General features: G+C 38.5%; 1 protein-coding gene across 1 annotated transcript in view; it reads right to left on the bottom strand.

The window, feature by feature from the left end:
- astn1 (astrotactin 1) overlaps positions 1–16,523 on the bottom strand; it is a 374,129-nt gene that overhangs the window by 238,180 nt on the left and 119,426 nt on the right. The window contains exons 9-11 of the mRNA XM_035669982.1: positions 15,749–15,833; positions 11,437–11,511; positions 6,693–6,830 (exon numbers count right to left, since the gene is read on the bottom strand). Of these exons, the coding sequence (XP_035525875.1) occupies positions 6,693–6,830; positions 11,437–11,511; positions 15,749–15,833 (298 nt within the window). The remainder of the gene's footprint in view (positions 1–6,692; positions 6,831–11,436; positions 11,512–15,748; positions 15,834–16,523) is intronic.

The raw sequence follows: 16,523 nt of genomic DNA, 5'->3' as shown, positions 1-16,523 counted from the left end.
TTAGCGCTCTGTCTCATAGCTGAGCCAAAGTGTTCTATGAGCGGAGGGAACTAGAAACATCTCCCGTCTATGGTTCATCCTATTTATTGGAGTAGTGAACAACATTTCCATTGCATTAGAACCTTATGGGATGGTAATAATTCTTCCAGGCAATAGAAAGGAACTTAGGTGTTACTATGGAAAACTTTAGATTTTGATTGCAAAACGCAGGAAAATATAAAATAATTATATATATATCTTTTTTTTTTTTTGGCAAGTGACCATGGTATAAACGGGTAATTCCCTTCAAGGTTTCCATAATTACAAATAAATGGACGATGTCAGAGGCCAGAACTGTCCAATGTGCAGCCAGGCATTATCCCTATCTTAACGTATCTGGCAAGTTGCAGCATGTTGATACCGAACATATCAGTTCATTGACAGCATATTTAATTTTCCACTTGCCATACAATAGCTACCTGTAGTGACTACAGCATTATTAAACTTCTTCATGATTATAAATCAAAATTAAGTCTGTGAGCAAACCTGATGAAGCTACAGGCGAAACATGTTGTTCGCTCCCAATAAATCACTGTAAAGTTATTCCAGTGTGCCGTGGTTAATTTTAACTGCACAGTCCTGCAACCTACCAGCACCTGACTGTTATTGGCTGTGCATCGGGAATTTCCTTTACTACTTCTTCATGGTTATGTTTGGACATTCACAGCACTTGACAGCACTTCCCTCACTTCGTGCTCTTGGTTTAATATAGAGAATATTCCCAGTGAGTTCAATCATGAAACACAACACGATTATCAACATTTAACTGAAACCACAATCCTTTCTGACCTTAGGCAAAGTGCTTTTGCTACTTAAATCTAACCACACATGGGATGGAAACATTGGTGCACTTCATTCGCTCAAAAGAACCTTGCCTCTGAACATAATCCAGGCAGCAGTTTGTCAGCACAACATAATTGGAAAACTTTAATTTCTAAGAAGACAGTGTTGCTCATCTATACACACACATCCATACAGCCATAACCGAATGCTATTGCAGCAAATCAGAACAGTCTACAGTCAGCACAGAGCATCCTGGATTAATGTCCTTTATCCTCCTACAATTTACATCAAGTTATTTTGCATATCGATCTGGCAGTTGCCTTACTTGTTTTACATGAACAATAAATCATTTTCATCTATTATATTTGTCCACCGATCCTTGCAGTGTGTATTTTTTTTCCAGTTGTAATAGTCATCACTTCTTATCCATCCACATTTTAAAGGCTTCCAGTTCGTTTGTATCAACCATTTAGCCAAAAGCATGCAAACACTTCAGCTCATTGAGGATCGCATTGTGAAAAAAAGGTCAACCTTAATTGCAGGCCTGTGATGGAAAAGCAACCTCTGGTCTCCTGAAAGTTGGATTTGCTACACGCCCATCAAACTCCCTGACCTCCCTGACCTCCACATCTGCTTTTCCTCCCACACTGAATACATATACTGTTTGTGAAAATGTTCAGCTATGTCCTCTTTTACGCAAAGTGTAAAGGTCTTTTGACTAATGACTGTTGAAGCGCAGGAAGCGACTCAGTATCTATTCACTGATACAGATTCTTTCTTTAAAAGATTAATTCTGTAACGCCAATGATTTAAATACTGTGGAGACGTTTTATATTAACATGTTACCTATGGGTTCTGTCAGACACAGACTATAAATTTGTCCACTCCTGTTTTTTAGAACTCATTTTTAACCAGCTGTGACCCAGACAGCAACTTTATTTGAATCCAACATGTCCTCAAACGACGGAACTGGCTGACTCCCATTGACTCCCAAAATTACATAATCAGTTCTTCCCACCATTGGGGTTGGCACCCCCACCAAGTTGCCAAAGCTTCATGAGGGGTCACAAGGCCTTTTTGATTTTAAGGCTTGCTAGAAAACTTAGAAAACCCCCCAAAAACACACAGTAGGCCTATAGCTCAGCATTTTGTGTGATTTCTGTGAAGAAAAGTAAATGTAAATTGTCAAATAGCCGAGCCGAACAATGGCCGAGCATCAAGGACAAGAAAACACTGAATTTGTATAAAAGAAGCCTATTAAGTCTGTATGATTGTTAAAAATACATCATACAGACAGAGAATTGTATAAAAGGTTCCTTAAACAGAAAATAATCTGCTCAAAATTAATCAAAATCAAAAACTCCTTGCAGTTACTGCGTTCACTATTCATTATACAGTTTTTAATACAATATAAAATATCCATAAAATATGTCACTTCAGGAGTCGTCAGTTTACTAAATGACAGAAAAGTGATCTGTTAAGGAAAAAGGTTGTGAACCACTGACAAATATGACCATATGAGTACCAGCGACAGGCAGCGTCTTGGGTCCTGCATCACGTGACATTAAACACGTAGCTAACGTTGTGAGACTGTCGCAGTTTGGTTAGGTTGAGGCAACAGAACTACTTGATTAGGTTTAGGAAAAGATCATGGTTTGGGTAAAATCAGTATGTTACGTTACATAAGTCACGTTTGTAACATTATCTAACTTATAACTTTAAATAAATTAAATAATTAAATAATTCATGTTATGACCCCTCCCCCCTCTGGTTGGTCTGGGTCTTTTTCCCTTCTTCACAGGAGACAGAGTGGCAGAGGGTGTGGCCATTAGATGGGCTACACCTGGTGTGTCCTGATTGCTGGTCTTTATAAATAGCTGGTTTGTGATCATTCTCTCTCTCTCTCTCTCTCTCTCTCTCTCCTTCCAGTCAGCAGTTTCTTGGTTTGTTGCTGCCTTTGGTTTTTGATAGTCTTTGGTATTTGAATATATGCATTACCTTTTTCCACACACACTTCACCCATGTACGCACGCACGCACTCACTCACTCACTCACTCACTCACGACCACACTGACGTACATATTATAATTTGTGATCGTGAATATTGTTTAATTAAACTTCTTTTTGTTTAAAACCTTTGAATTCTCTGTGGTCTCCTTCCTTTGTCATAATCCTAGAGCAGGTTCATGAAACACAAGCACACTTATATTTTCCTTCGGTGATGCAGCCTTGTCTAGTTTATGTTTTGACAACATATGCACTGAAACTATTTGTAAGACACAAGACGATTAATCTCTTTCTACGACTCTGTTGAGCATAGTCAGAAATGTCAAATGGCTCTATTTAAAAAACATTTATTTCTGAAAATTAATTAATTTCTGTAAAGACAAATTGATTAAATTAAATTCTTCCCTTTCCTTGATGGTATTCAAGCTCTTCCGGCAAAGTCTCATCTTTCAGCAAAGCTTCTGGATTCATGTTTTTTCACTTTTACTTCATGGTCATCAAATCAGCTCCAGTTTATAGAACTTATACTTGTGAATTGTCCCTTAAGAAGTCTGCTTTGAGAAACCTTACACACTCCTTTTGATAATCAGCTTGAAAACAAAAACTACTGGAGCCACTGACAATCACATTAAATCCTGTTCTTCTAATCAGTTTTATTTTTAGAACACTCTTGTCGCGGGACTACTTCATATCTCGTCATCCGAGGGCTTGAAATTACCCACTGACAGGGGGAAAGGAAAAAAAAACTCCTTAAATACTTGCTAATGAGAAAAAATGATGTGGATATTCATTTGAGCGAGACTAATTTTACCTGACATCATTTTCACAGGGCAAATAACCATCGGCAAATTAGGACAGGATCTGACACGGTTGTGCACACTAACTTGTTGACAGGGCATGCTCCAGCATACACTAAAAGACAATTCCCACTACTAATTACATTAACCTACCTCTTCTCCCAAAGTAATCCTGTTCACACAGACTTTATGCTACGACATAATGCTGTCAAAGCATTAACTCTCTTGGTGAATAATAATGCTGCTGATCACTGAAGAAAGTAGGTTCAACAACAGAGTGCATAGGTCTGTCCTTCCTACGTTTATAAGTATAAGTATGAGACACCTAGTAAGAGCTGGGACAGAGAGAGGATCTTCATGCATAAGGTTTACTGGAATCATCATTCATTTTTATATCTAAATATGTCTGCACTGCTGGGTTTAGGCTTTCATATAAATGTTGCAGATTTACTTACTTTAAACTTTTTTTCACAAAATTAATAATTAATTGTTATTAACTGTTGACTAAGTGGTCGGGGACATTTGAAATGAATATACCAAAAAATATGTAAATTAGGTCTTTGCATCAGTAGATGTTGTCTTCCAGTATCTCTCAGAGATCTGTCAAAATGATTCATTTTGGCAGCTAATTTATACAGTGTCTACAACATGATGAAGAATGACTCAACTTTGTCAATTTTTTAAAGGATAATTACCATCACAATGAAGGCACAATGGTTATGGACGACAACAAAAACGGTTTGATCCCATGGGAATTATCCCAAATATGGAGTTTAGTTGCTTAAAGGGCCAGTGTGTAGGATTTAGTGCCATCTCGCTTAAATACAGCGAAGTGTGTTAAAGTAACTACGGTTGCTACGAAACTTGTGAAAAACACGAAAGGTACTATCTAGAGCCAGTGTTTGGTTTGTCCTCTCTGGCCTACTGTAGAAAAACGGTGGTTCAACATGGTGCAAGTAAGAAAAACACAACAATTTTTATCTTCATGTGATTAATGATGATGATGATCTGCCAATAAATCAGTGAGGCGATTGGTTATTTAGTTATTCTTTATGTCTGCCACTGGGTCAGATTCAGTCGGATTAACACTGGTGGAAACACTACCGCGTTTTGTCCACAGGGGCCGCCAGAATCAACACTAAATGAAAGTATGTTTTAGGGGCTTTAAGTATCAATAACTTGGTAGTTAAACTTGCCTTCTGTTTGTGTGTTGTTGCTGCCACCAGACAACCAGTTTGGATTTAAAAAGACACTTTTTTTCTGTCATTGTCAAAAAACTAATGACAATGAAATAAAATGACAAATGAAACACAATTTCATTAAAATAACATGATGATTTATGTTAAACTTGGCCCATGCTGCCTCCAATTTTACATAGAAAACACACAGTAAACCCAAGACCAAGATACACTGTTTGCATGACTGTTACTGATGAGCATTGCATATTTAGCTCTTCTTAGCTCTCGAAAATGTGTAATTTAGTGTCTGAAAAACTCTTGCTAACCAGGACCTTGACAGCCTTGCTAGCAGGAATGCTGCTTTCTTTGTTTATTGTTCTGACATGAAATAGACTGAATTTGTTCCACTCGGATTTAATAGAGTTGGCACATGCATTGCATGCCCCTCTGTGTAACTAGTGCATTAAACTATTACTGTGCTGTGTCCCAGTATACTACATACTAACTCAAGGGCGCAGGTTTGGTTAGAGAAATGAAATAGCACACTAATATAATATATATATACAATATGAATAACAATTTCAATTCATTTTCTTGATTCAGTTTTTAAGCAGTAAAGTGCAGTTGGCAGTACCAACTTTTTTTCTAAGGTGATCCACAACTACTTTTCATTTCTTACAGCAGTGAGCAACTGCTCAGTACCCTTGTGAAATGCACTGTGGGGGAATAATGTCCATCAAGAACAGTGTGAACACACTGCATACTCAAAACCTGCTCATAATTAGTATGTAGTACAGAGTTGTTGCATACAGTTGGTAGTGTTGAGTCATGCTAGCAGACTATAGAGGCAGCATATATTGGGAGCATAAATTGTCTCAGTAGATTCCTTTGTGCAGATTTAGATATTTATTGTGAGTCAAAATGTTGGACCTATGGTAGCATTACAGATAAAAGCCAGGCTTTATCTACTGGAATATCCAGAGCAAACTTTACAGACATCCAATCATTAGTTTTTGAAATAAACAAAGACAAACAAGTGAGGGATTCACAAAAAGTAGAGCGAACAGTCCTCTGAGACCATTCGTAACATGACCATCTTGTTGTGAGGATGTCTCGTTCTGACCCAAAGTTCTGGACTGAGCAACATTACTATCTTTAAGCCCCTCTCCGCTGCTAGCAAAGCAAAATCGCTAAATAATTCTGTTGTGTCACCGCTGTCAGCTGAGTCCAGTTTAATACTGCAGCATTGTTTTGGCTCAGTTACGGCTCTCTCTGCAGCCCAGGCACAAACACAGTCATTGCACACAGAGCAGATTTTCTTTGGAGGAGTTATGAACCATTTAACAATCGAAATGCTCTTTATGGCTTTGAATTGCCGGGTAATTCTTTCTTCTTATTCCTTCTTTTAACTGTTTTTTTTCTGCATCTTCATAATTGATTTTGTGTTGGATCTTAGAGTTTTATTATCCACTGAATCATGACCGGTAAGACCTCTGCATCAACCTCACAGGGCTGCTCAAGACTCACTGCAACAATAGTAAATAAAAAGCAAGTGCTGATGAAATGAGAATACAAAACAGCGAGACAGCCAGTGAGTCAATAGCTACATTCTGGGGGATGACGGATGAAAGAGATGGTCGTGAAAAATATTTATCAAAAAGCCAATTATGTACTTTTTGGGTTGTGAAGCTTCATCAGAAACAATAAAACACAAAGTGGACAGAAAGTCCTGGTAATACTTCAGAGCAGCAATGAAAAGAAACTTGCCCTAGTACCGTTTACAGCCTTACGAAACCTTTCATTTCTTTAGTTGGAGCTTCTATCATCATGTCTGAAACGGCGCCGCTACAAAGTAACACTGGGGGAAAAGTGGTGTGTCATCTCTCACCGTACGTCCACCGCGTCCTCCATGACTGTCATGTCCGTCTTGCACTTGGCTGAGGGGTTGATGGCGAGCTCGGCAGGGGGGATGACAAAGCTTTTACTCAACGGCAGCCACATTCCTTCCCCTAAGGTGTACGTGAATCTGCAGAGGACAAGGAGGGTGGACAAGACAAGTGAGGTTACAGATTTAGACTTTTCAAGTGTGAATGGATAGCACTGACACAAGTTCAAGTCAATGGAACACAGATGAAAACAACAGGGAAGAGAAAGAGATCAATGTCACACAAAATTAGATTAACACTGTTTTAAAGATTGGAAAACTTCATCAAGCGTGTTGTCCTGTGTCTTATGATTTGTCAAGGTAGCCACGCCCTAAAGCATACTATGCTTTATTGCCTGTTTTACTCTAAATGGGACCATAATTCACTAAATAAAGATCATGCTGTATGGAAGAAGTAGAGATTGAGACCATAAACTCATTAGGAAACTCTTTACTGAGCTCATAAATCAAGTGAGAAGTTGGGTCATTTCTCCAGACTGCTTAGTATAGTTTTTTTATTGCAGCCAATAGGTCTGCCCCCTGCTGGCCTTTCCACAGAATGCAAGTTGAAGACACTTCCTCGTTCACTGCACAGCCCTGGAAGCTTTGTCCATTTTATGTACTGTCAATGGTCTACAGCCAGACAAGCAGCTCTGTGAGGCTTTAAGCTAAACGCTAACAACAGCATGCTAACATGCCCACAGTAAAAACTCTGAAAAGCTGCTGTTAATAAGGTATAATGTTTACCCTGTTCACCATCTTAGTTTAGCATGTGCTAATATCTGGGAATTTCATTAATTTTATCCAAACATTAGAAAAAGTGTAATTAATATTTATATTTCATAGCAATCGGCCCAACAGCTTTTGAGATGTTTTAGTCTGGACCACAGTGGATCTACCCAACGACTTTGCTATCCCATAGGCGTTCTGAAAACATGTGAAAACGGTGCAGTTTCCCTTTAAGTAAACACGCCATCAAGACAACCAGAAACAACCACCATGCCACACCAAAATGGCAACTTTTCAAAAATGAATGGTTCCTCTCCATCAGTGATTCCAGATAATGGCATCAAGTTGGTTAGAGGTTATTTATTTTACCTTTGAGCAAAGCTATCCTTTTTACATAACTTTATCTCGAGCAGAAGGACACTGTGTGCTAATGGACACAATGCATACCAAATGAGAAACCCTGACAAAGAAGGGCCAATAAGAGTTTTCCCCATGAGACAAAACAGGGCTATACATCTGTAAACAAAAGATGTCTGGAATAAGGGCTTTAAAATAATTCTTTATTTGTGAGTCAATGAATATCATCAATCTTTAAACACTCTGCAGATGAAACATAATACTTCCAACTTTAAGTTAAACAGCGCATGCTGATTAACATCAAATGCATTATTAGCGCTGATGAATAATGCATGCTTACTTGTGGCACAAAAGAGGGGAACTTGTTGATTAAATGGTTAACAACCACTTTTATGCAGACTAAACACATTTCCTCATTCACAATTGTTCAAATTTGCATTTTTATAAAATGCAAACTTAGCATAAGGAAAGGGCAGTCGATTGTGGGGACTGCATGCATTACCAGTCACTTTTAAGAACAGCATGATTAAACCATTGTAGAAATGGAACATTTAATTACATCCACCCAATTACTCCCTTTGTTTCAAAGTCAAGTTTTCTGTGGATCAAAGTGCTGCTGTTCTTCCATTTACTGTAAAACACTAGGCTCTAGCAAGTTATTATAAGGCAGCAAGTCTATTAAAATGGTAATATTTCCTTATTATTTTTCAGGAAGCGGTTGGCACCTCTCTCATTTCACCATCTCTTATGGGACTCTATACAGCAGGAGTGTTGAAATTCCCTGTGATGCAGTATGACGTATATGGGTGACCACAGGACAAATTAGAAGCCACTTAACGAGCACTGCTTTATAATGGACAACTGGGGACTAGTGTGCTGCTATATGACTTATTTGGTTTACCCTAAGAGAAACTGGAGGTGGAAAACACTAAGAGTTCCCGTGAGAAAACAGTTGTTAAGAGGAAAACATGTTTGCAGTCCTCAGAGGAACCCCCTGGCGGTTAATATTGTGCCAATGGCAAACGCTGTGTGTTTGAATGCTGACTCTCAGCATTTATCTCCTCCGACGCAGGAGAATTTTGCATGCATCCTCGAGTTTGCTTTGTTTAATTTTATTCTCTATACCACTGTGATTTTAATTGCCTCGTTTGCTTCTGTGTTTAATGCTAATATCTGCTTAGGCAAACAAGATGATGGCTGTGTGGCTCTCCTAGTGCTTTGCTGATCTTCAAGGTCTTTTTTCCCTGACGTCTGGAGCCGACAGGGTTGTTTGGCAAAGTTCAAAGCTAGAGGCTGAGACGTTTAAATTAGGATGGATGGCTGGGCGGGAGCGGGCTGAGGACAAAGAGATTTTCAACTGCATGCCTGGACAGAGTGAGAGGAGAAAGGCATCTTGCAGAAAACATGCTAGCAGGGAGGCCGATGTATCAAAGCACTTCCAGGAGATATTAGCCAGCCTCCTCTGTCTGTGCCGACTGTAAAGGCAACGCTGAAAGCCTTGAGAGTGGTACACACGAACCCTATGGGTTTTTATTGTAAGCAGCAGCACAAACACTCTTTTGTTGTTTTAACTGCTGTACTATCATGGAAGATGTCTTGAAGTGAAGGCAGGAGCACATCCTCTGTAAGATCGGCTCGTTCTCAAGTCAGTGAATATATCACATTGGGAGCAAAAGCCGTTATAAACATTGATAGGTACCTCTTTCATAGACAAGTGCTCTCCTCTGTGTTTCTTTGTGAAATGGCTCCCAGTGAACATAAGGGGCATCCTGTCAACTATAGTATATGTAGGCATATTTCCTGTCATGAGACACTGTGCTTAAAGTTCCTAAACATGAAAACATTCAAATGTATTATAAGATCACTATATTCCCTTTGTTTGATAGATTTTTTGTATTGCCTTTATTTTATAAACTGGCTAAAGAGTGACAGGAAAGTGGGAAAACGGGAAGGGGGGCAAAGTTAAGCAAAGGGCCGCAGGTTGAAATCAAACCAGACACGCTTAACCAGGTGAGATTGCCTTTTCATTACATTTTACTTATTGTTAAAGCAGCATTAAATGATTTTCTTTTGGCCACTTGGGGGCAGGGGAACAAGCTGTAAAACAACAATGACATAAGAAAACAGTACATTAGTGTTTGGAGTGGTAACAGGTCAATATTCCCTTTGTTTTTAGCTCTGGTTTGGTCTCCACCAGCTCCTGTTAACAATCTTGCTCTTTAGTAGCTTGGTGATCCACTACGTCCACCAGAGAGGCTCTAACTTGTGGTTTATCATTGCTATTTACTATGTGACTATTGTATGTGTTATGTGAGAAAGTGGGCACCCACAAGGTATTATGACCCAACACTGCAACTCCCCCTCCCAGGTCTACAAAGCATTTAGCATCGTTCAGCTCATTGTTTTGGTATTAGAGCCCTTGATGTTACAGTTTGGTTCTTTCTCATCAATTTTGTCTCTAGCATCACTGTACTGTACCAGCCCAGCACCACACAGCAGACAAACAAAATTATTAGCTGGCGGACGTACGTAGGGTAGCATTTAGCAGCTAAAGCTAGATATGTCCTTCAAGACTTGGTGGGAACCAAAATGGAGATAAAAGGAGAGGGATTGGAATTACATTGGTTGGGCTGACACAAACAGCTGAAATTAATTCCATTGCTCTGTGTCTGTTTAATAGGCAAAAGTTTTCTTCATAAAATTATAATATGTAAGTGGTGTGTTTACAGAACGCTGCCTTCAAGTGGTCAAAAATAAATGAATGCTGCTTTAAAGGTCCAGTGTGTAACATTTAGATGAATCAATTGGCAGAAATGTAATATAATATTCATAGGTATGTGTTCATTAGTGTATAATCTTCTGAAAATAAGAGTCATTGTGTTTTTGTTCCCTTAGAATGAGCTGTTTTTATCTACAGAGGGAACAAGTCCTCTTTTATGGAGGCCACCATGTTTCTACATAGCCCAGAACCAGAGTTTCTCCTACATGCTTTGAAGGTGAGCAGTATTCATTTTGTTGCAATCGGCAACTTCACGCCACTAAATCTTACACACTGGTCCTTTAAAGATTTCTGTCTTCAGAATAGTTACATGGCCATAGTTCCACAGATTGGGTGGAGAGATGTCTTTTTTTTATGATTGATATATAATAAGATCAAAATAACAAGAATGTGTAATAACTCCAACCATATCCTTTAAGGAAGTGTATTGTCCCTGTACTGTGGAGGACAATAAGACACTTTCACAAAAGTTATTGTTGTCCAGTTATTAGTTTCTGCCTTCCATTGCCAATTGAATGTTCTTTTCTAATCAGTTTTGATTCTCAATATCCGAACACATGGATTATCTGACCTGAGAGAAAATGAAGTGGCTCTGCTTTTCCAATTTGACAATCTCTCTCTCCATTACATAACACCTTTAAAACTGTCAGACTCAGCTACTGTACAGAAGGCTTTCTGCAGCTCCCCATCCTCCCTTCATCATGAAGGAGAGAGGAAAATCAAAGCTACTGTACTAGAGTTATAACAGGTTATTAGAATTTACAATCTTTTGTGCAGCATGCATTGCGTAGCATCATGGAAAAAGTAGTCAGATAAAACAAAGTTTTATGAAGTTCCCCTTACCTGAAAATGCGATCAGAGGGCTGTTCTCCCATCACAAGATCAAAACCGCGCTGGAAGATGGTGTAAGGCCAGGGACTGGCATGAAAAAGAGAATAGATCAGAGGAAGAGACAAAAAAAGCGGAGAGAGAATAAACCTGTGTTAAAATCAAAGCGAGAGAAGCGTTAAATTTTTCAGTGTACCCACCTGCCTAATCTAAACCCCCTAAAATCACAAGCCATGTTTCAGTGTCTGACTTCAAGTCATTCCCGCCTTCCAGAGCCCCTCAAATCACAAGCAGCATTACGATGTGTGCTGTGTGTAAACATGCTGATTGAAAAATGTGTTCTCCGGCAGCCGACATGCAATGTGACTTTGCCTCATATCTATTTACCAGGGGAGGGGATGAGAGGGGATGACAGGATGAGACACAGAAAGGGAGGAAGAGACAGAGGGTGACGGAGAGAGCAGACAGTGAAAAAAGAGAGAGAAAGAGTGGGAGCGGGAGAGAGGGGTGAACATCGAGGGGAGGAGACGGATGCCAAGAGGCAGACGTGAGAGAGGGAGAATGATGGAGATTAATGGGGAGTGGCAGCTCGGGGACTAAACAGTCTGCAAAGTGAGAGTGTAAGGAGGAGAAGTGACAGGGGCCGATGTCAGTCCGAGCAAACTCCTACACTACTGTAAGCAAAAAGAACATCGAGGAAGAGGGGGAGCGGCTTCCATGCCACAGGCTGTGGTCATTAAACATTTAAGTCACCCCAGGGTGCCCACTCTGTCACATGGTGACAGGGACACAAGGGGACCACCGGGGAAATAAGATACAGAGGTGCACAGTTGGGTGGGCTGAAGAGGAATCTACATTTTGAACATGCAGTGAGGCTGGCATGAGATACAGTCAGAATAAAATGAAAATTGGCATGCTGCAAGCCACGGACGGATGATGTTCTAGACGTTATTTTGGTTCTCCTATCATAATTAACGTGTACCGCTAATCTTCACTGCATGATAAAGTGTTTTAAGTTGGTAACAAACAATGCATTTTGCTGTATCAGTTTGTCAGTTTTAATGATACTGCAAGGTGTTTTTAATTAGATCTTATTACAGGCACACTTGCAATGTTTCATTTAAATTATAATATGGTACAAATAAACATGATAAACAATTGAAATTACATAAAACACATCGATGGCACCAGGAAAGTGCAATTGGAATAATTAAAGACAGTGATTTGCTTTAATCAATTATTGATTCATTCATTTTCAAATTTACATTATACATTCATCAGTTCATTTTAAAATGAAACCACCAATATAATTCGAAATGTTACTTTTAGGTTTACCATTTACTAATGTTTCTGTTTATCACATGCCTGCCATTCCTGCTTTAATATTTAATGTTTCCATTTTGAGCAGCAACAATAAGCTCCGACTTTTCAGCCGTGTAACAACACATTAAGTAATAACTTTACAAAATCTTAAAAAATTTTAAGAAATACATTTCCTTGATTCCTTATTCAAAATGCAGTTAATTCAAAATGCAGTTAATCCAAAAAAGTGCAATTTTGCAATTTATAACAAAATGAGGGAAAATGTTTTACATATTAGGTTCAGGCTATTTGGCATGTGTGAGTGCTAAATGTACTACATTTTGTCGAGTTATTACATAAGGCGGTGTTAGGTGGCTGTTATGTGTTGGATCAGGCTCCATAAAAATGAAGTTGTTAGTAACGAGAAAATAATAACTGCTAAAGTAAGCTGCAAAATCATTTTTGCTTAATTAAACATTAAAGCTCAGATATTAAAAGGATAAATTACCTCACCCCTTTCTTACTCTTAGTTAATTTTGCAAAATGAGATATCAGGAAAAGAGCTGCCTTTGTAAAAACAGTTTTTCTGAATGCTTTCGTGTTGGCCTATATTCTGTAAAATTGGAGGGAAAGGATGACCGATGAGTAATAAAGAGTAATAACATAATACACTGCACCAGGATAACTGTTGTTGGTATTTTTGGTATGCGGGATCACTTGCATACTCTTATTTGATGTGAGCAGTTCTTTTCTGGAACATTAGGACCCTAACACCCTGAGTGGTCACCCAGTGGTTGGCACTGTGACTGCAGGTGTCAGCCAAATGTCAAGGACTTTTTAACAAGCAGATGTGAACCCAATTAAGCGTTTATATGACTTCCCGGGACGGGGTCTGAAACAGCATTTTTCAACGCCAAAAGATATCAAGTCATCACTTGAAATCATTATTGTAATATAGAAGAAGTGACCTTACACCCAAAAAGATGAGCAGCCCAAAAAAGCATGATAAAGCACCCACAACTTTACTGACTCACCATTGGCCTAAAAGTGATTTATTGATGGTGATAAAATTCATTCAACTCTCTTTTTAGGTGTATGACTGAAAGTACTTTTGGTTTAGAGGAGCTTTATTAAATCAGCAAGAAACTACCCCTAATGATGTCACAGTGAGATCAGCAGTGTTATATGTGTTGGGCTTGCAGTTTACAAATTCATAACTAACACATACATTACAACAATGATGTAAGTACAATCTCAATACGTTTGATATTATGTTTTGTGATACTTCAATCAATTCTCAAGAATAATGTATCGATTTTAATTGTTTACATGCAAATATTCATGTCGGTGGTTCGTTTGTGGTCGTGTTTAAACCCCACTACATAGCAGTGTTGTAATCTACCTTCAGCCATTTGACTCCTTCCACTTCAACACTCAGATTGCACGAAAAAGTAGTACAATGATGTTGGACGTTACAGGGACAGTGATTTTTCAAAAGTTTTCCTAAAGTTAGACTTAAAAAAACATTGTAAGTATCGCAATGTACCGCAATATATTTAATTGTGACCCCTGTGTCGTGATACATATCGTATCGGCAGATTCTTGCCAATACAGCTCTACATTACAAAGTGAAGGTGTTAATTGGAAAGAAATTAATTGGTTGCATTATGGGTATTGTATAATTCAGGAGTTTCAGAGTACCACCCATACTAATGGTTAGAATATCTCTGCTGCTCATTTGCTACATTCTCTGTTTTGACATCTGTTTCATAAGAGTCCCAACTCTACGGGAGTGCAATATTAAATCGCTGGATTACCCCTTTAATTATTCACAAATAGATAAACAAAGCCCAGCAATTCAGTATGGTCAGCCAGGCAGTAAGATTTGGTAAGTGGGTTTGGTAATTACTTTAAAGGCTTTACACCATTAAGTCAATCCAGATTAAGTCAAATGTATTTGTAGAGCACATTTACAAAACAAGTGTTGACCAAAGTGCTTTACACAGACAGATTTAATATATAATTAAATAATTAAAACTAAAATAAATAAGTAAATTATTGTGAGAGACAGAGTTAAATAAATCGTATACTTACATTAATTATTAGGGAGACTGCAGCTGTAAAAAGGTGGATCTTTAGCTGGGGTTTAAACTTGGCAGTAGATGGATAAGGTGAAACAGTGAAGGTTAACTCTTCCACAGTCGGGGAGCAGCAGTGGAAAAAGGCTTAGTCACCTTTGACTGTGAACATGTCATGATGAGGAACTCTCTGATCAGCAGGTTTGAGGGGTCTGAGCATACAGTGGGGGCTGTACACTGGTGGCAGTAAATGCAATGCTTTTAAAACAAAAAGTAAATGGAGGCTGGTAAAGGATGATTTCTGAGTTTTTGGTAAAAGTGAGTCTAGTTGGTGCATTTTGAACTGCAGGCGATATATGGATGATTCCTACATAAGTTAGTTACAGGATGTGGTGTAATAACAGAATGTAAAATGGTCTCCAGATCTCAGAAATATGCCAATTTGTTGCTATTATCTTCATGTGGAAAAAGTATATTTGTAGTCAAACATTACACCTCAGCTTTCTTACATAACTGTGGACAGACCCAGGAACAAAGGCCATCCATAATTACAATAATTATTGAGGGTATTTATTCTTTGCTTATGTGCTTTGTGATATAAAAGTGATGTTTTTAATGCTATTTAAGCAATCGATACTGGATGTATTCATGCTCCTGCCTTTTTTTCTTTTTTAATTAGGCAAACAACTTGGACACTCTGTATTTTATGTCTATGACTAATGAGTCATGTATAAATCTGTGTAGTTTAGGTTCTCTTGCAGTTCTGTCTGATTCAGAATATTAATTGGTGTTGGCAAAATCACAGTTCTTTTTAATGTATCTTTTCAGCCAAAAGGATGGCCATGTTTGATGTGTAGGAGGAGCCCCTTGTAAATTATTTTTCTACCCTTTCTTCTGCCTGATAATGAGCAATCATAAACCATCATGAGGTGATTATCATAACTTACCCCTGATTGGGCCCCCACTCACTGCGGATGCAGAGGTGTTTGTGGACCGGGTCCTTCATGTAGCCGTCAAGGCAAAGGCATTCTCCTGCAAGCAGAAAGGCGGTGATTCAATCATGGGTTCATTATAGTCAAGCCTTTTCTTTAATTTAGTGGAGAATTCCCTTTGCTCCTCTCCTAGCCTCCTTATTTTACTCCATAAGAGTTATCCCAAAGGTTTGCCGCTTCAGACAGTTAGAAAACTCTTAATCATCTCTTATTTTTAATGCTGTATTCACAAATGTTCTCCATATTTTTGTTCCAATATATGAGCAAAAGCTTACAAAGTTTTCCAGCAGAAGCGCTTTTCATCAGCTCTTTCAGTACAATACAGCTGTTCTAAAAACGGCAACTAATGGCCACTAGCGAATAATGAAAGTGATGGTGCTCCCCACTGTGCATTGTGCCAGTGCATGGTTTTCTGACACATTTGATAAGGACACAATGTGAAACACTAACCCAATGCTACACTGTTATCACATGGAAACCTTACTGTATTTTTGCTTTTACTTTTGGGGGTTTTTGGGTTGAAAATGTATGGTCCTCATTCTGCACAATTAGACTGAGAATCTGTTTGAAAAAGAACAGACATGTTTGCTTAGTTGTGTCATTTAGCAAGAATACAAACCAAAGATCTCCTCCAATAAATGCTTTCACACCTATACCTGATACAAGCAAAATACATAACTTGTTGAATTACAACAATTCAGTTCAATTCACAATATAATAATAATAATAA

Source organism: Morone saxatilis, unplaced genomic scaffold (genome assembly GCF_004916995.1).
Source record: "Morone saxatilis isolate NCDOM2014 unplaced genomic scaffold, NCSU_SB_2.0 Contig23, whole genome shotgun sequence".
Lineage (NCBI taxonomy): Eukaryota > Metazoa > Chordata > Actinopteri > Moronidae > Morone > Morone saxatilis.
The sequence above is the reverse complement of the archived record's forward strand: the minus strand, read 5'-3'. Positions and strand labels throughout refer to the sequence as shown.